General features: G+C 37.6%; 1 protein-coding gene across 5 annotated transcripts in view; it reads left to right on the plus strand.

Moving 5' to 3' along the window:
• Nucleotides 1-24,984, plus strand: part of Phkb (phosphorylase kinase regulatory subunit beta) — a 221,059-nt gene that overhangs the window by 126,420 nt on the left and 69,655 nt on the right. For all 5 annotated transcript variants that reach the window (XM_005318148.5, XM_005318149.4, XM_021721160.3 and 2 more), the window contains one exon: nucleotides 16,444-16,538. In XM_005318148.5, coding sequence (XP_005318205.2) covers nucleotides 16,444-16,538 — 95 coding nt within the window. The remainder of the gene's footprint in view (nucleotides 1-16,443; nucleotides 16,539-24,984) is intronic.

The raw sequence follows: 24,984 nt of genomic DNA on the forward strand, positions 1-24,984 counted from the left end.
TCTAAAGTGTTATACATATAAAGTTCACATTTTAATGTATTGACTTCTTAAATTCTTGGATAAGTCATTGCTTGGAACTCAATTTGTTTTCCTGTAGGCATTTAAAATGATTGTTAATATCTAGTGAATTCCTAATTGATTGATATAAATTAGTTCTCTGACGTCATCATGTTTTTCCTTTATATCTTCCCTTATTTCTCTTCCCTTTTTCCTTTTCTTCTACATGTTTTTCTTGTACTCCAATGAAAAGGTCAGTGGTTTGGGGATCATGAATTTAGGAATCAGTTTCAAGTTCAAATACAAGTTCTATCACTTACTACCTCTGGGACTTGAAGAATATCTTAACTTATGATGATCAGTTTCCATATTTTAATGTGCTAAGGATTAACTGATGAGGAACTATCATAAGGAATCATAAGAAATTTGCATTACGGCAAATATATCCTTGAATTGTTCTTCTATTTCCTGTCCTTTCCTCTCCCCCTCCTTCCTTTCCTAGTTACAATTTAGGAGTTAATATATTTGAAGACCTTTTTTCAGATAGTCAACTCAGTATGCTCATGAGCCCTCCTTTCAGATATCCCCATAACCTCAAAATTCATCACAAGAAGAAAGTGCTTCTCCAGTTGCTACTTAACCATCCTTCTATTTGTTGATTCTACTTCTATTTGTAGAGGCCCCTTTGATAATCACTGTGCTATGTATAAGCTATATAGCAGGAACAATAGGACATACTTCTCTTTCTCTCTGAGAACAGCCTAATTATTGTGAAATAGTACTTCTTAGTTACTAATATAGTATTAGTTACTAAGATAAGTGTATTTGCATTTGTTTTCATTCATTTTTTTTCTTGTCAAATTGACCCCAAATATAAAAACTCCTGATTAAGCCTAGAAATGCTTTTGAATGTAAAAATCATTAATCAAATGCCTTAGTGTGTAGAGGACATTATGAAACTGAGGTCCTGATTTTTATTGTTCTGTTGACTTCAAACACAGTTGACTCTGAACTCATTTTATCTTTGATCAGTTTTTTTTAACTGATCAAAGATAAAATGAGTTGATAAGAGTATATAGATGTATTTCCATATTGGATGCTAAGAGAATTTCCCAGCTGTTATACTTCAGGAAACTTCAAGCAGAAAGACATCAATTACCGAGCACTTTCATTATCTTTTTCATGATATCCACATGATTACTAGTGACCTGAAGTGGAATTTGTGTGGAACATATAACATTTTGAGAGCCCATGTAGTATTACTTTAAATTGTTAGTCTAGGAAGATTTTCTTTCTGTAGATTATTATATAAATAACTTCTTTTCTTTTTCTTTTTTTTAAATGGTACCAAGAAATCAAACCCAGGGTTTCATGCATGCTATATATGCACTCTACCCCTAAGCTATATCTCAGTACTTTTTACTCTGTTTGGCCAGGAACTTGCAATCCTTATGTCTCAGCCTTCCAAATAGTTGGAATTACAGGCACGTGTCACTGTATCCAGTATATCCAACTTTCTTAAAATATTTTAGTTGACTAGCTTCTAGGGTTAGAAAAATAAAATTACAGTCCTACTCTCACAAATATTAGTAAAGTTGAATATGAAAACAGTGATGCCTAGAGTCTGAGTAGGTATTTCAAATATACTGTCACAAGGAAATGCTAATTGGGGCTGGGTAGCGCGCTCGCCTGGCTTGCGTGCGGCCCGGGTTAGATCCTCAGCACCACATACCAACAAAGATGTTGTGTCCGCCGAGAACTAAAAAATAAATATTAAAAATTCTCTCTCTCTCCTCTCTCACTCTCTCTTTAAAAAAAAAAAAAGAAATGCTAATAATACCTACCTTAAAATTTATCAGATTCTATGTTCTGCCTTTTACGAATATTATCCTAAGTGATCCTCCCAACTTCTCTATAAGAGTATTATGAGTACTATGTAGTATAGACAAGGAAACTGAGACCCAGAAGACTGTAACAGCTCACCTAAGATCACACAGTTCCCGACTAATAGAGTTTATTGATTTATTCAGTAGTCTGCAAGGTGCTTGTATCACCTATAACCTCCATAACAATAAATATTATTATTAGGAACAAAAACCTTACTAACGTAGTAAGATATTAAATTGTATCTTGTTTTCACTTACATGCTCATAAAATACATTTCTTAGTTCTTCTGTAAATTGTCTAGTAGTTTGCTTTGCCCATTTAACCTTGGTTTTGTTGTTTTTCTTATCAGTCTACATGAATATTTTACATATTAAGTATATTAAACCTTTCCAATTTTTTCTGGTTTGTTTGCTTCAGAAATTTGTGTATGCTAGTTTTCTTTTGATGAGAGAAATTAAAAATGTTTATATACCTAGATCTGTCATTGTTTCCCTATTTAGTTTTTTGCTGTCATGTTACCAAAAGCTCGAACCTTGTCCCTAGTGCCAGTCCAATATCGAGGACATGATTTTGAAAAAAAGGAAAAAGAAGATTTATTGCTTTGCTAGCAAAGGAGAAAGGACAGGGGACTCCTGTCCCAGAGTCTGTGATCCTGCCCATCAGCAGGAACAGGGGACTTTTATAGAGGTGACTCAGGTATAAGTTCTTTCAGGCCTGTCACCCTTCATCAGAAAATTAATGTCATTGCATTGGCTCAATGAGAACCTCTTTTTTTGCCTCCTGAATGATAAAAATTAGTGCTGAAAGGAAAAACATATCTATTAACTTGACCTTTTGTTACTTTTTTTTAATCAGTATGGAAATTAATGATTATGGCAATTAGTTTTTCTGTATTTTGTTAAAGCCACCAATTTTTTGTTGTATTTATTAGGTCAGTCTATTAAGATTCCACTTTGTTAGTTGCCATGCTAGGTGCTGGGGCACAGCCATGAATAAGAAGCATACAGCCTACAGGGTTATTGATGAGTACGTGGTGTAAGCTGAAAAATCATGCTAGATGTGGAAGTGTGGTACTAGGAGAAATGGGAAGGAAATGCAAAGAAGCAAGCTTTCAAAGCACTTGGCTAGCCATTTGATTCTTATCAGTTTTAATAGATTAGCATTTTGCTTTCTAAGGATATAAAATTTCTTAATTTGTGTGTCATCAGTTATAAATAACAAGATAAAGAGAATTTTACTTCTATAGAATAATAGTGAAATATTAATTATGTAACATGCTTGTTGGTTGTGGAAATTTTTCATACCTCAGTGATCATACAAATGAGCTAAGGAAATAATTTGCTGCTTATTTAGAATATCAGAGTACTAATCAAACTTGCATCATGAGCTAAACCTAAATTAATGAATCAAAGTTACATATCAATATCTACTACAATTGAACCTATATTGATTTGGTTTAAATTTGGCAAAAGTGTTTTTTTTTTTTTCCCCTCACAGAAAAAAAAAAAAATTGTCTCATACTAGTGTTACCATTGTTTACTGGTGATGAGTCCTTGCTTCCCCAATGCTGAAGTATAACACCAGAGAAGCACACGCAGGGGCAAGTTTAGAGTGGAAAGTAGAAGCTTTATTAAAGCACAGCAAAAAAGACTTCTCCTGGAGGAAGCAGGGGACTCAAGAGGTGGAATCCGTGGAAGAGTGGATGTCTTCCCCTTTTTATAGCTAACATCTTCTTTCAACTTTCCCTCATTCTTGTAGAATTCCTGTCCTTAGTTCTGTTATCTTTCAGTGATAGAATGTAGGTGGGAAGGCCCAAAGGGTGGGGTACAGGTGGGCCAAAGGAGTAATCTGGGCAGGAAGGACTTTTGGATTAGCATCTACCTGTTTGCCTGGAGCTGCTTCATTAACATTTCCTTGGGATGGGCTTTGGGCCTTGGAACATTAACATTTCAATTTCCCAAGAACTGCTCTGCTTTCCTGGGCTCCATTCTCAACATGGCCTTCATTTTTGATTTTACTCAATATTAGACCAGATTTATCTAACTACACTAACTACCTATCTTTAAATCTGGCTTCACTAGCCATAACAAGTTGTTTAAACACAATATGCCTCTTTGCTGTTTTCTATAAAATGATCAAGTTATGAGGATTAATGTACATGAATTTCTTAAACAATGCCAGGAGCTTGGTAAGCAAAATCCAAATACTGTGATGCCTGCTGCCCTTCCTCCTCCTTTTTCTTGTTATTTTACTTTTAGTATTATTTTTATTATTATTGAGGAGATCCTCCAAGAATTACTAAAGCACGCTTTGGTGATTTTGTTTGTTGAATAATATTACAGATGTGCCTGGGAGGTACCCCAGAATAGAAATATAATGTAGAAATGTTCCCAAACCTGGAAAGAAATTTTCAGTCATTGACTCCCTGGTCTATTTTTCGGAGTTAATTGCTTAAAAGCAGTACCTAAAAATCTATAGAAAATGAGTTGTAATTTTTTTCAATTATATTTCTTTATTATTTTTTTTTATTTATTCTTTTTTTTATTGTTGGTCGTTCAAAACATTGCATAGTTCTTGATATATCATATTTCACAGTTTGATTCAAGTGGGTTATGAACTCCTATTTTTACCCCGTATACAGATTGCAGTATCACATCAGCTACACTTCCATTGATTTACATATTGCCATTCTAGTGTCTGATGTATTCTGCTGTCTGTCCTATCCTCTACTATCCCCCCTCCCCTCCCTTCTTCTCTCTCTACCCCCTCTACTGTAAATCATTACTTCCACTTGTATTATTCTTCCCTTACCCCTCACTTCCTCTTGTATGTAATTTTGTATAACCCTGAGGATCACCTTCCATTTCCATGCAATTTCCCTTCTCTCTCCCTTTCCCTCCCACCTCTCATCCTTGTTTAATGTTAATCTTCTTCTCATGCTCTTAGTCCCTACTCTGTCCTTAGTTACTCCCCGTATACCAAAGAAGTCATTTGGCATTTGTTTTTTAAGGTTTGGCTAGCTTCACTTAGCATAATCTGCTCTAATGCCATCCATTTCTCTCCAAATTCTATGATTTTGTCATTTTTTAATGCAGAGTAATACTCCATTGTGTATAAATGCCACATTTTTTTTATCCATTCATCTATTGAAGGACATCTAGGTTGGTTCCACAATCTTGCTATCATGAATTGTGCTGCTATGAACATCGATGTAGCAGTGTCCCTGTAGCATGCTCTTATTAGGTCTTTAGGGAATAGACCGAGAAGGGTAATAGCTGGGTCAAATGGTGTTTCCATTCCCAGCTTTCCAAGAAATCTCCATACTGCTTTCCAAATTGGCTGCACCAATTTGCAGTCCCACCAACAATGAACAAGTGTACCCTTTTCCCCACATCCTCACCAGCACTTGTTGTTGTTTGACTTCATAATGGCTGCCAATCTTACTGGAGTGAGATGGTATCTTAGGGTGGTTTTGATTTGCATTTCTCTGACGGCTAGCGATGGTGAGCATTTTTTCATGTACTAATTGATTGATTGTATGTCCTCCTCTGAGAAGTGTCTGTTCAGGTCCTTGGCCCATCTGTTGATTGGGTTATTTGTTATCTTATTGTCTAATTTTTTGAGTTCTTTGTATACTCTGGATATTAGGGCTCTATCTGAAGTGTGAGGAGTAAAGATTTGTTCCCAGGATGTAGGCTCCCTGTTTACCTCTCTTATTGTTTCTTTTGCTGAGAAAAAACTTTTTAGTTTGAGTAATTCCCATTTGTTGATTCTAGTTCTTAACTCTTGCGCTATGGGTGTCCTATTGAGGAATTTGGAGACCGACCCCACAGTATGTAGATCATAGCCAACTTTTTCTTCTATCAGACGCCGTGTCTCTGATTTATCAAGCTCCTTGATCCATTTTGAGTTAACTTTTGTGCATGGTGAGAGAAAGGGATTCAGTTTCATTTTGATGCAAATGGATTTCCAGTTTTCCCAGCACCATTTGTTGAAGATGCTTTTCTTCCTCCATTGCATGCTTTTAGCCCCCTTATCAAATATAAGATAGTTGTAACTTTGTGGATTAGTCTCTTTGGTCCACCCACCTGTTTTGGTACCAGTACCATGCTGTTTTTGTTACTATTGCTCTGTAATATAGTTTGAAATCTGGTATCGCTATACCGCCTGATTCACACACACTTCCTGCTTATAGATGCTTTTGCTATTCTGGGTCTTTTATTTTTCCATATGAATTTCATGATTGCTTTATCTATTTCTACAAGAAATGCCGTTGGGATTTTGATTGACATTGCATTAAACCTATAGAGAACTTTTGGTAATATCGCCATTTTGATGATGTTAGTTCTGCCTATCCATGAACAGGGTATATTTTTCCATCTTCTAAGATCATCTTTTATTTCTCTCTTTAGGGTTCTGTAGTTTTCATTGTATAAATCTTTCACCTCTTTTGTTAGGTTGATTCCCAAGTATTTTATTTTTTTTGAGGATATTGTGAATGGAGTAGTTGTCCTCATTTCCATTTCAGAGGCTTTGTCGCTGATATACAGGAATGCCTTTGATTTATGCGTGTTGATTTTATATCCTGCCACTTTGCTGAATTCATTTATTAGCTCTAATAGTTTCTTTGTAGACCCTTTTGGGTCTGCTAGGTATAGAATCATGTCATCTGCAAATAGTGATAATTTAAGTTCTTCTTTTCCTATTTTTATGCCTTTAATTTCTTTCATCTGTCTAATTGCTCTGGCCAGTGTTTCGAGGTCTATGTTGAACAGAAGTGGTGAGAGAGGGCATCCCTGTCTTGTTCCAGATTTTAGAGGGAATGCCTTCAATTTATCTCCATTCAGAATGATGCTGGCCTGTGGCTTATCATAGAGTGCTTTTACAATGTTGAGGTATGATCCTGTTATCCCTAATTTTTCTAGAGTTTTAAACATAAAGGGATGCTGTACTTTGTCGAATGCTTTTTCTGCATCTATCGAGATGATCATATGGTTCTTATTTTTAAGTCTATTGATGTGGTGAATAACATTTATTGATTTCCGTATATTGAACCAGCCTTGCATCCCAGGGATGAATCCTACTTGATCATGGTGTACAATTTTTTTGATATGTTTTTGAATCTGATTCGCCAGGATTTTATTGAGGATTTTTGCATCTAGGTTCATTAGAGATATTGGTCTGTAGTTTTCTTTCTTTGAAGTGTCTTTGTCTGGTTTAGGCATCAGGGTGATGTTGGCCTCGTAGAATGAATTTGGAAGTTCTCCCTCTTTTTCTATTTCCTGAAATAGCTTGAAAAGTATTGGTGTTAGTTCCTCTTTAAAGGTTTTGTAAAACTCTGCTGTATACCCATCCGGTCCTGGGCTTTTCTTAGTTGGTAGTCTTTTGATGGTTTCTTCTATTTCCTCAATTGTTATTGGTTTGTTTAGGTTGTCTATATCCTCCTGACTCAATCTGGGCAGATCATATGACTTAAGAAATTTATCTATGCCTTCACTATCTTCTATTTTATTGGAGTATAAGGATTCAAAATAATTTCTGATTATCTTCTGGATTTCTGAAGTGTCTGTTGTGATATTGCCTTTTTCATCCCGTATGCTAGTAATTTGAGTTCTCTCTCTTCTTCTCTTCGTTAGCATGACTAAGGGTCTGTCGATTTTATTTATTTTTTCAAAGAACCAACTTTTAGTTTTGTCAATTTTTTCAATTTTTTCTTTTGTTTCGATTTCATTAATTTCAGCTCTGATTTTAATTATTTCTTGCCTTCTACTTCTTTTGCTGTTGTTTTGCTCTTCTTTTTCTAGGATTTTGAGATGAAGTATGAGATCATTTATTTGTTGGTTTTTGCTTTTTTTAAGGAATGAACTCCAAGCAATGAATTTTCCTCTTAGAACTGCTTTCAATGTGTCCCATAGATTCTGATATGTTGTGTCTGTGTTTTTATTTAACTCTAAGAAATTTTTAATTTCCTTCTTGATGTCTTCTAAAACCCATTGATCATTCAGTAACCTATTGTTCATTCTCCAAGTGATGCATGATTTTTCCTTCCTTCTTTTATCGTTGATTTTCAGTTTCATTCCATTATGATCAGATATGATGCATGGTATTATCTCTACTCCTTTATATTGTCTAAGAGTTGCCCTGTGACATAATATATGATCTATTTTTGAGAAGGATCCATGTGCTGCTGAGAAAAAAGTGTAACTGCTTGATGTTGGGTGGTATATTCTATATATGTCAATTAAGTCTAGGTTATTAATTGTGTTATTGAGTTCTATAGTTTCCTTATTTAACTTTTGTTTGGAAGATCTGTCCAGTGGTGAGAGAGGTGTGTTGAAGTCTCCCATGATTGGAGACTATGGTGGTCTATTAGACTCTTGAACTTGAGAAGAGTTTGCTTGATGAACATAGCTGCACCATTGTTTGGGGCATATATATTTATGATTGTTATGTCTTGTTGGTGTATGGTTCCCTTGAGCAGTATGTAGTGTCCCTCTTTATCCCTTTTGATTAACTTTGGCTTGAAATCTATTTTATTTGATATGAGTATGGACACTCCTGCTTGTTTCCGCAGTCCATATGAGTGATATGATTTTTCCCAACCTTTCACCTTCAGTCTATGTATATCTTTTCCTATCAAATGCGTCTCTTGTAGGCAGCATATTGTTGGGTCTTGTTTTGTGATCCATTCAACTAGCTTATGTCTCTTAAATGGTGAGTTTAAGCCATTAACATTTAGGGTTATTATTGAGATGTGGTTTATTCTTCTAGCCATATTTGTTTATTAATGTTACTAAACCTGATTTGTTTTCCTCTTTGATTACTTTCCCCCCTTTACTGTCCTACCTCCCCCTGTTGGTTTTCATTGTTATTTTCCATTTTCTCTTCCTTTAATGTTTTGCCAAGGATTTTTTGAAGAGATGGTTTTCTAGCTGCAAATTCTTTTAACTTTTGTTTATCATGGAAGGTTTTAATTTCATCTTCCATCCTGAAGCTTAATTTCGCCGGATACATGATTCTTGCTTGGAACCCATTTTCTTTCAGTGTTTGAAATATGTTATTCCAGGATCTTCTAGCTTTCAGAGTCTGTGTTGAGAGATCAGCTGTTATCCTGATTGGTTTACCCCTAAATGTAATCTGCTTCCTTTCTCTTGTAGCTTTCAAAATTCTCTCCTTATTCTGTATGTTGGGCATCTTCATTATAATGTGTCTAGGTGTGGATCTCTTATGATTTTGCACATTCGGCATCCTGTAGGCTTCTAGGATTTGGGATTCTGTCTCATTCTTCAAGTCTGGGAAGTTTTCTTGTATTATTTCATTGAATAGATTGTTTATTCCTTTGGTTTGGAGCTCTATGCCTTCCTGTATCCCAATAACTCTTTTAAGTTTGGTCTCTTTATGTTATTCCATATTTCTTGGATGTTCTGCTCATGGTTTCTTAGCAGTCTTGCTGAGCTGTCTATGTTCTTTTCAAGTTCAAATACTTTGTCTTCATTGTCTGATGTTCTATCTTCTAAGTGATCTACTCTGCTGGTGGTATTCTCAATTGAGTTTTTAAGTTGGTTTATTGCTTCCTGCATTTCTAGGATTTCTATTTGTTTGTTTTTTATTACTTCTATCTCCCTGTGTAATTGATCTTTTGCTTCCTAGATTTGTTTATGTAATTCCTTGTCAAAGTGATCTTTCATTGTCTGATTTTGCTGTCTCATGTCTTCCTTGAGACTCCAGATCATCTGAAGCATGTATATCCTGAACTCTTTATCTGACATTCCATCTGTTGCAGCTATTACCCTTCTAAAGTTGAGTTGACCTGCATTGCTTGTGGTCCTTTCTTTCCTTTCTTTTCATACTGCTCACGTTTCTTTCTGCTTGGTGAAACTGTTGTGTTTTTGAAATTTTCCCCCTATTTATTTATATTGCTCTTGTATAGTTGAAAAATCTCCCTTGCAGGGAGGGTAGTGTCTGTGCTCCTCCTCTAATTGGGGTGATCTGTCTGTCAAGCTGGCGGGCCGCTAGGCCTGCTCTGCCGGTCGGTCGCTGGTCTGCCCACCCTGCAGGCGCGGGTGGCGGCTCTGCTCTGCCCCCACTCCAATTGTGGTGACGTGACTACCACACCCTCGGGTTGTTGGGCCTGATCCGGATGCGGGCGGCGGCTCTGCTGGGCCCCTACTCCAATTGGTGTGACGTGTCTACCACGCTGGCAAGCCTCTAGGCCTGTTCCGCAGGTGGTTTGCAGGTCTGCCTACCTTGCGGGCTCGGGCGGCAGTTCTGCTCGGCCCCCACTCCAAATGGGGCTACCTGACTGCCACTCTGGCGAGTCGCTGGGCCTTTTCCGGACAGGGGCGGCGGCTCTGCTCCACCCCCACTCCAACTAGTGTGACGTGACTGCCTCGGTGCTATGTGACCACCACGCTGGCAGGCCCCCGGGCCTGTCCTGCCAGTGGGTCGCAGGTCTGCCTACCTTGCAGGCTCGGGCGGCGGCTCTGCACAGCCCCTACTCCAAATGGGGTGACTTTACTACCACGCCGTCAGGTTGCTGGTCCTGTTCCAGGCGTGGGCGGCTGCTCTCTTCAGTGCCAGCTGCAGTTGGGCTGATGTGATACCACGCCAGCAGGTCGTTTGCCCTGTTCTGGGCGCAGGCGGCAGCTCCACTCTGCCCCTCTGGCCCCCACAGCACCCAGCAGGACCCGGACCAAGAAGCAGTCTCCGCGGGTTCCCCAGCTCTGAACCAAAGCGTCATCGGGAGCCAGAACCCGGCCGCCCTGAGCTCGGTGCACGCTCTGCTAGGAGTAGGCTCCAAGAATCAGTCTCCGCAGGTTCCCCAGCCCTGGGCCAAAGCCGCTCTGGGAGCCAGAACCCGGCCGCTCTGAGCTCGGTGCACGCTCTGCTAGGAGTAGGCTCAAAGAATCAGTCTCCGCGGGTTCCCCAGCCCTGGGCCAAAGCAGCTCCGGAAGCCAGAACCCGGCTGCTCCAAGCTCTCCGAGCTCGGTGCACGCTCTGCTGGGAGCCGGCTCAAAGAATCAGTCTCCGCGGATTCCCCAGCCCTGGGCCATAGCGGCTCCGGGAGTCAGAACCCAGCCACTTCGAGCTTGGTGCAAGCTCCACTAGGAGCTGGCTCCAAGATGCAGGTTCCGCGGGTTCCCCAGCCCTGGGCCAAAGCAGCTCCGGGAACCAGAACCCGGCTGCTCAGAGCTCAGTGCATGCTTTGCTAGGAGTGAGCCCCAAGAAGTAGTCTCCAAGGGTTCTCTAGCCCTGAGCCTGAGCCATCTGTCTGCGAGACGCAGGCAAATACCAGCCTGAAATCACCTGTTCCGTAGCTGAATGAGCTGAGATCAGTAGAAAACAGGGATGAGCTCTCTAAGATGGCAGCCGCTGGCCTCCTCCGTGGTCCGACCGGTGTGGAGAACCGAACTGGACCGCTTCCCTCCTCCATCTCAAAGCCAGAACTCAGCACTGGGCACGGCCATTGCACCGCTGGCAGGAGCCCCCAGAATCCTCATCACTGCACCCCCGCGCCGGCACCTCGCCGCTTCCCAGGGCGCACCGCAGACTCCAGCCACAGGGCGATCCGCCGATCAAGCAATGCGACTCTCTGTGCGGAGAAATTGCCCACGTCCGAGCCCCCGCAGCCGAACCTCGCACGATGAAAATCCCTCCACTAGATTCTGGAGCACCTCAATTTTGCTGGAAATTCCCAACCAGACAGCCTTCAGCTGTTTCACCTTGTCATTCTCCCGCACAGTGACGCGGCGCACGGGGGTGATGCACTCCCTTCGCCGCCATCTTCCTCTCCCCATGAGTTGTAATTTTTTAAATAAAGATTATATGCACATACATTTATGAAGAACTGAGATGGTGTGGTTTTCATATGAACAGTTTAGAACTGAAAATCAAGAATGAAATTAATATATTTTTATAACTTAGGTGTAGTAAAAATATAGAAGGGAGCCATCTTATTTTAGTAGAAATTGGATTCATTTTTTGTTATTTTGCATTAATTTGCACATGTGTGAGCATAACAGACAATTTTATAAGATGTGGAATTACTGGTTTAAAGAGTATTCTCACTATATATTTGCATAGATACTGCCAACTTGGACTCAAAAGGAGTTTATGCAGAATTACATTTTAGGGGCCTTTTCCACAACCATCTCTTCCCTCGCGTATTCCCTTCAAGGTCCGTGCAGGAACTCAGCTACAGCGAGCCTCATGTGTGGATGATGGGCATCACTTGCGTGTGTGAGAGAAGACATTAGAGATAAAAGGACCTTCATCTACCTCTTTCCTTCCCAGTCTAAATTGCCTTCTTTGTTATATCTTTGGATTTTTTTATCCAAAATTGCTGTAGGGAACTACCAGATGAAAAGAAAAGAGCTTCCTTGTTTACAGTATGACAGCCATTGAGGACATTACCCTAAGAAATTCTCCATCTCAGAAATCTCTTTTATGATTTATTATCAAGAACCATGTCTGTCCTAAAAAACTAGTTTCCTTCTTTGACAATACAAGTGTAATATTTTAAAAGCAGCTTTATTGAGGTATTGAAAAACCAGCCTCTATCTCACAGCAAAGCCTGTCCAAGGAAGGGACATGCCTTTGTCCTTGGAAAAACCCACAGAGCACTTCTAGGCACATTCCCACCCTGCTAAGTTGTTTATCTACAAATAACAGAGGAGAGATCTGCTGCGCCAGGTGTCCCTGACTCAGTCAGGCTAGGTGGGGATCCATAGCAGCCCCCTAGCAGCCACCAATCAGCATGAGACAGGGAAATACCTGGGATGCCAGATGACCCTCCCAGTAGTTTATTGTGGTTAATAACAAATTGGGAAACCATGTAGTTCAGCATGTACACCCCTCTTGGCTTAAACCAATCAGTTCAAATGAATACCCCTTTTGTACTGACCAATCACCCCTACCCAACTTGTTCCTGCCAGTGAATGTGTTAATCATGTTGTTATTTGATTTTCCCGCAGTGTGTGATGATTTGCTAAGAGATGCTATGATGTATGTGGGGGTCTCTGCGTTCTCCAAAGAATGTATAAAACTGCTGCAAACCCTGGGCTCGAAGCCTCTCAGTGTCACCAGTTGTTGTGTATGTGCGTGGAGGACCGAGCTAGCTCACAATAAACACCTCTTTGCTGCTTACATTGATCTTGGGTCTCTGGTGGTCTTTGGGGGTCCCGAATTCGAGCATAACAGTGTAACTCACTAAAGTTTACAATTTAATTCTTTTTAATTTATTTGCTGAGTTGTGCAGCCATGACCACAATTTCACAAGGTTTTTATCATACTTCAAAAGAACTACTTCAAAAGAACTTCCTACCCTTTAGCAGTCATTCCTCATTTCCCTCTAGTCACTTCCATAGTGCCCATCAACACTAGGCAATCTAATCTACTTTCTGTTACCTATTTTGAACCTTTCATACACCCTAAATCATATAATGTGTGGCATTTTGTATCTTAGCTTCTTTCACTTGGCTTCATATTTTCTTTATGTTATAGCCTGTATTAGCCCTTCTTTCTTTCTTTTTTATATGATAGCATTACATTGTATGTATATACCTGATTTTTTTAATCCATTCATCTGAATGGACATTTGGGTTGTTGCTTTTGAGGGGGGGGGGGGCGCAGCGGTACGGGAGATTGAGTTCAGGGGCATTCAACCACTGAGCCACATCCCCAGCCTTATTTTGTATTTTATTTAGAGACAGGGTCTCACTGAGTTGCTTAGCGCCTCACCGTTGCTGCGGCTGACTTTGAACTCACAATCCTCCTATCTCAGCCTTCCCAAACTGCTGGGGTTACAGGCATATGCTGCACCCGCCTAGGGTTGTTGCTGTTTTTTGACTCTTCAGAATAATGTTTCTGTGAGCTTTCAGTAAAATTATTATTTGACATTTTTTTATTTTTCTTGGGTAAATGTCTGTTAAGGATTTGCTACCTCATATGCTAACTCTTAGGTTTAACATTTTAAACAATTTCCAAGCAGTTTTTCCAAGCAGCTACATCATTTTGCTTTCCCACCAACAACATATATGAGGGTTTCAGATTCTCTACATTCTTGCTTACACTTGCTTTTATCTGTTTTTATTATTATTATTATTATTAGTAGTAGTAGTAGTAGTAGTAGTAGTAGTAGTAGTAGTACTCTCCAAATGTAGAAAGAGGTCCACTTTCATTATTTTGCTTTTAGATATTTAGTCCTCCTGGCACTATGTGTTGAGAAAAAAAAGAGTATATTCTTCTATTTACTGAATTATTTTGGCCTCCTATAAAAACCAGTTAACCATAAATATAATAGTTTATTTTTGGACTCACAGTTCTATTTCATTGATCTATATGTCTATTCTTATTCCAGTACCATGTTGTTTTAATTACTTTCCAGTCTGAGTGCATTTGTTACTTTTTGTTTCCCAACTAGAACCCTTTCTTCAATGGAGACTAGAAGTGAACATTCTTTTCTGTTTATGATTTCTGGGGAACAGTAGTCATTCTTTCACCACTGAACATGATGTTAACTGTAGATTTTTCATAGATATGCCTTTTATCAGGTTGAGGAAGTTCCCTTCTATCTTGTCTTAATCAGCCTTTTGTCACTGTGACCAAAATGCCTGACAAGAAAAACTTAGAGGAGGAGAAATTTATTTGGGGCTCACAGTTTCAGAGGTTTTAGTCCACTGTTTGCCAACTTTCTTGTTCTCAGCCTGAGGCAACATGGTGGAAGGGCACGGTAGGGGAAAACTGACCAGCTCATGGCACCTAGGAATCAGAGAGAGACTGAGGAGTCAAGGACAAAATATAATTCACAAGATATATAATCCCCAAGGACACACCCACAGAGACCTACTTTCTAGCCACACCCTACCTCCCTATAGTTACTACCCAGTACTTATAGTTCATTCAAATTGGTGCATCAAATGGAATCCCCTGATAAGGTTAAGCTCCTATAATCTGATCATTTCACCCCAGGACATTATTGCATTATCTAATATTTGAGTAATACCTCTTATCTAAAGTATATCATATTCCTAGTTTATTTGCTTTGTATCATGAAAAAAAATGTTCGTTTTTAACTAAATCTTTTTCTCTGTCTATTAAAGAGATCCTAGAGCTTTTTTATCCTTTATTCTATTGATATGTTTTTATATGTTTACAGATTTAGTTTACTGATATCATGTTGAGAATTTTTGTGTCTGTATTCACTAGCGGGTCTGGGGTATAGCTCAGTGATCACTGCGGTTGGGGTTTGTATGTGAGAGTTTCAGTCACTTTGCTTTTTAAAAATCTGTTCAAACTTTTTATTTTTTTATTTTTTTTATTCAGTTTTGGTAGTTTGGTATATGTCCATTTTCAGGAATATGTCCATTTCTTCTAGGTTATCTAATTTGTTGGCATGCGTTTTTTTTATATTATTCTATTATAATCCTTAGGATCAACAGTGATTTTTTTTTCTTTCATTCCTGATTTAATAATTTGAGTATTTTCTCTTCTTTTCTCTCCCCCATCTTTCATCTTTTCCCCTCTTGTTTGTGTTGGTCAGTCTAACTAAAAGTCTTGACCATTGTTGGGCTTTTCAAGAATGTATTTTTTATTTCACTGATATTCTCCATTATTTGTGTATACTGTAATCATAAATTTCCCCTCTATTTTTCTTTCTGCTTTTGATTTAGTTGTGTTTTTTTTGTTGTTGTTGTTGTCCACGTCTTAAGGTAGAACAATAGATTATTGATTTGAAATTTTCCTTTTATTTAATGTGGGAATTTGTAGCTATAAATTCCCCTAATGGGCATTGCTTATCTACAGCTCCACATTTTCATATATTATATGTTCATTTTCATTCATCTCATCAAAATTACACTAGAGAGTATTTCTTTCTTTTTGTTGTTGCTTTTTGTTTTCCTTTTTTCTGTGATGCTGGGAATCAAACCCAGGCTTGAGCACATCGTAAGGTAGGTACTATACCACTGAGCTATTCTCCCAAAGTATTTTCTGATTTCCTTTTTGATTTCTTATTTGCCTCATTGGTTGTTTAGGAATATTATACTCCACAAATTTTTTAAAATATTTATTTTTTAGTTGTAGTTGGACATAATACTTTTATTTTATTGATTTATTTTTATGTAGTGCTGAGGATCAAACCCAGGTCCTCCCACCTGCTAGGCAAGTGCTCTACTGCTGAGCCACAACCCCAGTGCAAAACTGATTTTTTTGTTTGTTTGTTTGTTTGTTTTGGTGCTAAGGATTGAACCCAGGGACTTGTGCATGCTAGGCAACACTCTACCAACTGAGCCATATCCCCAGCCCTCCACACATTTTGAATTTCAGAAATTTGTTATTGATTTATCATTTCATTATAGTGACAGGTTATACTCAAGTTTTTATAGTTATTGAGGCTTATTTCATGACCTACCATATGTTATGTCCTAAAGGATGTTCCATGTGCCTTGAAAAAATGGATATTTTGCTCTTGAGCAAAATGGTCTATTGATCTCTCTTAAGTTTTGTTGGTTTATAATGTTGTGTAAATGTTTATTTGATTATGTTATTTTTTTTCCTTAGCTGATGAATTAATCAGTCCTAAAGACATTGATCCTATTCAGCGTTATATCCCACAACAAAATCAACGTAATGTGAGCATGAGATACTCCAATCAGGTAAAGATATATTTTTTTTCTTAATTTAGACACATGCATAGATATTTAAAGCTTAATTAAAGAGGAAATTTTATTCTGAATGAGTTTTTCTTGTTTCTTCTATGAGATTGGCTTCTCTTTGTTCTGGTTAGTTAAGATTTGTTAGTGGTAAAGGGTTGTTAATGAAGATGTAGGAGTCAGATGTGTCCAGCAAGTCATCTTTCAGGGAAACATTTGCATCTTCAGAATGATTGAACTTAAGATGGGAAGTGTTTTGAGAAGGTGCAGTGCATATGGGTGGCATTGGGACAGATGACATATTATTGAAGAGAGTGGGTTCCCATAAAAGGCCCTGTGTTTAAGGTCTCTTCTGTGCTCTGTGACAGGAGTGAGTGACTGATAGAGTTGTTCTTAGAACTTGGTGACTTGTCAGGGGAAGGAATAGTTTTTAAATTTTTACATTTAGTAGCTATGGATTTAGACTATGTTGTGTCAACAAAATAAGTGTTTGCAGAATCAGCAAGATTGATGTTGACTTGAGCAAACCCTCAAGTATTAAATGATACCAGTAATGAGGACTGTTAAAATGAAAATGTTGTGGATTGTGGAAACTGCCTGAGGAGAAAGGAAATGAACCTGAATGTGTGCCTGGGATTCTAAGCAGTTAACATGCATTTAATAAGAATGGCATCAGCACTCACAGACACTAAGCTTACAGATTGAAATGTTCCCTTATTTTATTTATATATGTGTGTGTGTGTGTGTGTGTGCGCGCGCGCGCGCGCGCGCGTACACACACAATTACACGTACATGATAAATATTTGTTTTAATGAGGGAAAGGCAGAGCAAACAGCTCCATTAGGTTCTATTGTACTATGTCTTTGATTTTTGCTGGTCTTCAACAAAACGTGATTACTTTGAGTGATTTATAAATGCGAAGCTATTTGAGAGACTTGTAAATAAAATATTAAGATTTTCCCCAAAATATAAAATCTCTGTGTTGATATGTGATTGTTGATATGTGACAAATTTTTCACTGGTCTGTTAGCTCCTATACAATGGGAATTTGGCATTTCTTTTCGGCTAGTATACCATGTAGTGCAAATGTACAATCTCTACTAATTTGAGATATTCAGTTTTACTTTAAGAAATGATAAAACAGGGAATATATTTAACTTCGTATTACCCAGTGCTGTGACTCTGAGCTATTTTAAGACTATCATGTATTATTTACGTAGCATTTTACATGCTTGACCCATTTCTCTAGAGTGATGAAACCTCAAAGCCTTTTCTTAGAAAATTAAATAATAGGTCATAGATTTGAGATATAGGAGCAGGAAATAGAGGACATTAAAACATTTTGTGGATACATGGCCGACAAAAATCATGAATTTAAACTTGTTTCATGCTTGACACACATAAGGCAGGTTGTTGGTTACATGTAATTTTCAGAATATAGTTTATTGGCATCTTTTTCTTTCCCATTCAAGAATGCTTCTCAAAGTACAACCGAGTGGAAGTGAATTTTATACAGAATTCATTCTACATTTTTTATATTAAACTGATTTCTAATGTTGCTACTAAAATATCTATTTGTAACATGCCTTTCTGGTGGAACCACATCCTCACTAAGAGAAGTGCTCTAAGGGTATGAATTGAGGTTTGTCCCCTGCATGCATGTGGTAGATAATATCTGTGTAGCACTGTATAGAGTTTCTGAAAGGAAGGTGATGGAAAGATGTGCAATAGAAAACTGTTGCAAGCTACTGTTCCCCTACTTGGTTGGCAGCTTAATTGTGGTGATACATAAATGATAAGATTCCCTTACCACTTTCTCAACCATTTTAAACTGTAGATAAGTTGGGCATGCTCAGATCTATTACAGAGTCTGGATGAAGTAGACTGATGGAATACAGGGGCCACACATATCCCCAGATGTGCAGCTCTCTGCTTGAAATGTTTGTTTCAGTGGTCACTGTGTCATCATTGGCCAAGTCAGATTTTGGGATTAACAGATCTATGGAGTTGTCCTGATGCTTTAAACTCTGACAAACGTTGGGAAAGTAAGTAGAAAGTAGTAAAATCCAGACAATTCCTGAAAATGAGAGAAATCCCTGTCTTCAAGGGAAAGTATTTCAGAAGGCCCCTTGACCTTGAGGATTCACAGAACTTGGAAGATGATGTTCTTACACTAAAGGCTTATTCCAGTGAAAGGATACAGATTAAAATCAGCAAAAGGAAAAGGCATATTGAACAAGTCCTGTGGAAACTAGGCACAAACTTCCAAGACTCTCTTTCTAGTAGAAACAGATGAGATATATTTAATTACCCCAACAGTAATGCGTGACAGTACTTAGAAAGGGTTATCAAACAAAGATGCTTGCTCAAGCTTGGTTGTCCATGGTTTTTATTAAGGGCCAGGCAGGCATGCATCACCTACATGAATGACCTCAGTTATTTATACACCTGCTCTCCAGAGAAAAACTGAGTGTTTGTCATAATCACATTTTTTCGCACAACCTATCCTGGCAAACTTGTATTGTGGTCCGAAGCCTCAAGTATGCAAAAACACTCTTATCCTGCAAGTCTCTTACATTTTCTCAAATGTTTTCTATTTAATATTTTTATAATTATATTTAAATTAAAATCATAATTTTAATCATTGTCATTTACTGTAATATATATTAGTGTTACAAATACTAACATTCAGAGAATCTATGTTGACTTTTTGTTCCAGCTCCTTTGTTGAATTTTTGTCATATTTTAATTTCTATACTTCACTTTTATTCTCTGATTTTTCTTGTCATAGTTTCCTGGGATTTTTTTTAACATTAATTGTCATAATAATTTAAGAGGCAAGGGGTAAAAAAAACTTTAGAGATGTCAGTTGAATAAAAATTATTCTAACTTTTTATTTTGAAAGAAATACATATCCACAAGAAATTGCAAAGGAAAGTGTAGGGAGCGCCTATGAATCCTTCCCTCAGTCTCCCATATGTTAACATTTTATGTAATTATACTAAAATACGAAAAAAAAAGAAAATTAACATTGGTATAATCTATAGATTTTATTTAGCTTTTACTCATTATATAGCACACATTTGTGTTTATGTATCTATGTATTTTTATCACATATAGCTTTGTGTGACTAACACCACAATCAAGTTATTTAATTGTACTATTACTCTATTACCATAAAACATCCTTCTGTTACACTTTTACCACCATACCACAACACACCACATCACATCTTTCTGTTACCTTTTTATAACCTCCTTTCACTTCAGTTCTTTTAACCCCTGAAAACTACATATAATTTTGTCATTTCAAGAGTCTTATCTGAGTGGAACTATACCTAATTTGGGGGGATTGGGTTTTTTCCTCAATATAATTTCTGTAAGATTCATACAAGTTGTTGTTTGTATCTGTAGTTTATTCCTTTTTATTTCTGAGTTAATATAGCCATATAGCAGGATATGGCTGTACTATAGTTTGTATTGATAGAATTTCTTATCCGAAATTATGGAGGCCATAGAAAGTGAGTTGCACAATATTTCTTAGTTTTGAAAGAAAACAACTGTCAACTAGGAATTGTATATCCAAAAAAGCTACCTTCTGAAGGACAGGTATGTCCTGTGAAGTATATGAACATTTAACTATTTCCTCTATGTTCATTGAGCAGCATGTTAAATTATGTGAAAATTTTTGTTTCAACCATAAAATTTTGGTGAGGAGTGAAAAATCTGTGTGGTTTTCATTAGTACATTCAACCATAAAATTTGATCAAAGAAATTCATTGAGGTAAAAGATAGTCTATTGTGCTTACCTCAATTTTTACCATTCCATTATTCTTTGCTTTCTCAATGTCCCAGCCTTCTTCTGTTATTTTCTGTTTGGAGACCTTTTATATGTTATTTATGGGTGAGTCTGCCAGCAAGAAACTTCTTAGTTTTCCTTTGTCTGAGAGTATCTTCATTCCTAAAGGGTAGTTTTTTTAGATATAGGATTTCTGGTTGACAGTTGTTAGCTTTCAGCAATAAGAAATATTATGCTACTTTCTGTGGTCTTCATAATTTCAGACAATAAATTCCCTGTCAATTCAAGTTTGTGTTCCACTATAGGTGATGCACCATTTCTCTTTGGCCTAAGTCTCTTTATGCCACTGGGTAGTGGGCCAAGAAACACCAGGCTCATGTAATGTGGGTGAATCTGCCCATTTTCTGGTGTCTCCAGTGTGGAGCAAGGGTTATCTAGACTTATCACTGTTTCAAAGCCACTCAGGTGAATTGCACTACCCTTGGGTGCCTAAGTTTTAGAGGACTGTAGGGTCATGACAGCTTGCTGAGGCTTCCTGCTCTGATTGTGAAGCAGAACTTGGGTAGACACAGTAGAACTTTGAAGCTGTTTTAATAAGCAGATTGATCAATTCAGTTGAAGAGCTACTACTGTCCTAAATAAACCTAACACTTAATTGAGCAGAGATGGTATTATTAAACAGTTGTGATGCCATCCCACTCCTGCATGGATGCAAACCAAGTTAAGTAAGTAAACTTCAATTATTTATGTTGTCTGGTAAAGTAACATTTTAAAGAAAATAATTTACACTCTTAATTTGTCTGTCCTTTATCTTCTAAGTAAGGTAACAATGTCTGCTCCTCTACCCTACTTTCCTATATCACCTTTGATTTGGGAAAATACAAAAAACTCTATTATTCCATCCTATAAATTACTCTCTGGAAACGAGTCATTTGGGTTTGGAAGTTGTTCTATTAAACCTGCTTTCTTAAAACCCTTTGCATACCATGTTACAATACTTGTCATGCTGTTGCAGTTGGTTGTATTCCTGACTCCCTGACGGAGGTCCTCAGAGTACAGAATATGACTTATTTTTTATCTTCTCTTACGTGAAGAGCATGAGACAAGCATGAGACGGGGTATGTGACAGGGCATGAGAATGGAAGTGAGAGATACAAAAATAACCATATTTGTGCTTCTACTATTTATAGACATTATGCATGCCATTTTATATGCATTGTGTCTGATTTTAACACTTTTTCTAAATATTACTGTACCCATTCTAGATACTGTGAGTCTCAGTGAGGTTTAATTTCTCCAAAATCACACAGTTATCAGGTGGCAGAACCAATATGAAGTTGTTCACTGAAGAGGAAAAGCAAAGCATCAAAAGCGTCTGAAGGCAGTGATTTTCTTAAAGGTGTGAAGGAGTTAACAAAAGAAGTAGCTTATTCCCTCAAAAGATTGACTCAGTATCACATCAGAGGAAAACAGTTTTCCTTTTCACCTGTGGTGCCTTAGGACACTGAGAGACCTGTAGAAGTGATCTGAAAAATTAAATGCCAAGATGTTGTACATTAGTACAAAATGTATGCTGGGATCATTATATGTGACATTTATCATGTTAAAACGGTCTAATTATTTCCATCTGCCTTCTTTCCTGCTGTGAGTTCAAGGATGAGGCCAAGTACACAGATCTAACAGTCAGTAATTTTATTAGGGATTTCTTTCTTCATCAAAGGAAGCCCCTTTCACGAGGCTAGAAGCTTCTTTAAGTGTTTACTCCCTCTGCATTCACCCCAACTTGTTCCTTATAGGGTACCCATCACTTTCTGTTGCCTAGGTAATTCTGATGCTGGGTGTTCACTGATTATCTGTGAAAGAGAATCATTGTTCATAGTACACCACCTCTGCCATGTTAATATGAGATAATGGTCACTTGAAAATTGTTTCTAGCCTTTGCTACTCTCATTCTTGGAAGAGGTCTGATTATAGCAGAAATTGTAAGCAGATGACGATGTGTATTTCACTGATTCATTGTATTTTTTCATTGCCACTGGGGATGTGGTGACCCTATAGAGTACATCCATTTATAGTAACAGGAGGGTGGGTTTCTGGAATTCAGCAAATATCTTTGTTTTGAAGTGTGTATTATCCTCATTAGAATACAGGATATTCCTTATTAGAAAAAAAATACGTATTATAACCTTTTTAAATATTTGTGGAATTCTGACTTGAGACTACAATATTTTAATAGGCAAGAACCAGCTAAGCATTTTTTTTTCTGTTCATAAGTAAGTTTGGGGAAAATTGATTTGTTTCTTGAAATAAGTAGTAAATTCCATAGAATTTTTCCATGAATAAGACATTTTAATATCAAAAGAATAGTCATAGAAAAAATACTGATATAAAAATGTTGTTCTGCTGGGCAGGAAGATTGCAAGTTCAAGGTTAGCCATAGTGACTTATCGACTTAGCTTTGTCAAAATAAACAAAATTTTTAAAAGGGCTGGGGATATGGCTCGGTGGTTAAGCACCCCTGGATTTGATCACTGATACCCCTCTAAAAAAGTTATTTTAATATTCAAGACTATCAATAGGAGAACTTTCATATTTTTGGATATTCTGCCTATCAAAATGTTATGAACTCAGTCTCTAGAGGCACACAGCACACTTTTGAATCCAAGCTTGGACAAATATATCAACCTCTGTGTGCCTTAATTTCCTCACATATAAAACTAAAATAATACTGTCACATGAGGGTATCTGAGGTCTGAAGGACGCCTCTACTTGGACCTTCCAGTTCCTTCCCTTCATTGCAGAAAACAATTTAAGGATGAGTCATATTTTAGTATATAGAGAAAGAGCTTTATTAAAAAGCAAAAGGCAAAAAGACATTCTTTTAGAACAGGCAATCTCAAAAGTGAGATATGCTGCCAATGCATGAGTATTAATTAGGGTGCATACTTACATGGAATATGTATGATCCAAAGCATAGGGACTGAGCTTCTCTCACAGCTGGGAAATATTCAGCAGGATTGTGTTCCTCCATTAGGCCACATGGTCTGGTATGTGTGTTTGAGTATACATCAACATCTTTGGTGGTCACTGGGTAGTTAGAGGTTTGTGGTCCAATCAAACATTAGCCCCTAGATCACAAGGTTAATGGTCTCTTTTCTATCAAGGCCTTTTTTTCTGTTTTACTGCATTCCAAAAAAATGTATAAGGAGCTTTAAAGTTATAAAATAATTTATGGTCTGTTTAGTGCATCCTTACATTTTGGTTCTTTTCTGTCCCTTGGGCTCTTTTGTGTCCAGCTCAGGAATTGTTTATGAGTTGTTTATTCTATATTTTAACAATTTTTTTCCTGTTTTTCTAACTCAGTGTCTCATAAAATTGTTGTCAGAATTAAGTGAGTTAATAAAGAGCTTAGAAAAGCTCCTGGCTTATACTTCAACATCAATAAGTGTTACTTATTATTATTTGTATTTTGATAGTTCCAATGCAGACATAGTACTTAAATGATGTACCAGTAGTTAGGAAAACAAGATGTGCAAGATCACATTGCTGTTGAGCACAACTCATGAGAAAGCTGAATCACAGAGCAGACACTTCATGGAAGGCCATCTTGCAGGCTTAGTTCTTTGCCAGGGTAGTGCTGATGGTGGAGTAAAGTGTGTTCTGTGACAGCGGGACAGAGGAATATAGCAAGAAGATGAAAACAGTGTCATAGATACGAAAGTTAGAGACTGGTTCAGGATGGCTGACTACCTAGCTGGGAGGAGCTCTGGCTGGAATCCAGATGCTGGTCTTTAGATCCTGCATGGTTCATCTTCAATGTAATCTGGGGAAGGTGTCCTGACACCTCTGGAGTGTAGTTCTTTAATCTATAAAATTATTTGGCAAGGATTGATTCATAAATTCCCTGTTAGTATCTCTGTTGCTGACTCTCATGATCTAGGTTATTGGTAACCTTTGAGTAGTTTTTGTGGCGTGGGATACCCAGAAGGCAGATTTTAGGGAGTTGAAGAGCAATCAGATGATGGAAGACCATCTCTTCAGAAGTTGTTGAGTTTATTTCCATCCAAAAGAGGTTGTATGCCACCCCCCCCTGCAAATTTAGTAGATGCATTATATAGCATTCCTACAATATAGACATATAACTGTTTCCCTTGTTTTAAAGTTTTATTTCAAATCTATTCAGTTTTTAAAGGTGTGTTAATCTTAGGTGATTTAGGGAAATTTTGCATGTGGTTCAGTTCATCCTAATGCTTTCAAATGGTTTAAGCTGTTTGAAACATAATTTCTACTTATTAAAGAATTAAAAAAAAAAACTTCACTAGCCTGGCAAAGAAAGAAAGTGTTTGTGTGGGACCAAAAAGCCAATTTTATTTATAAGTATGGGAATGAAATTGAGTACTAAACAGAAATTCTTATGATTTTCCTAACAAAACAGAATAAAATAGTCCAGCCATCAAAAATTCTTCTGAAAACCCAGCCTGAACATGCCACAGCTACACAGAGAATATTCTCAGGTAATACTGCCTGAAGTCTTTGAAGGAAATGAGATTCTCTTATCAATTGGTATTTATACCAGAGCCAATTAAAATTAAATGCCTTGATCACAAAATCCAGAGCTGAGTAAAGTTGAATTGAGAGTTAAAAGAGAAG

Source organism: Ictidomys tridecemlineatus, chromosome 15 (assembly GCF_052094955.1).
Source record: "Ictidomys tridecemlineatus isolate mIctTri1 chromosome 15, mIctTri1.hap1, whole genome shotgun sequence".
NCBI lineage: Eukaryota > Metazoa > Chordata > Mammalia > Rodentia > Sciuridae > Ictidomys > Ictidomys tridecemlineatus.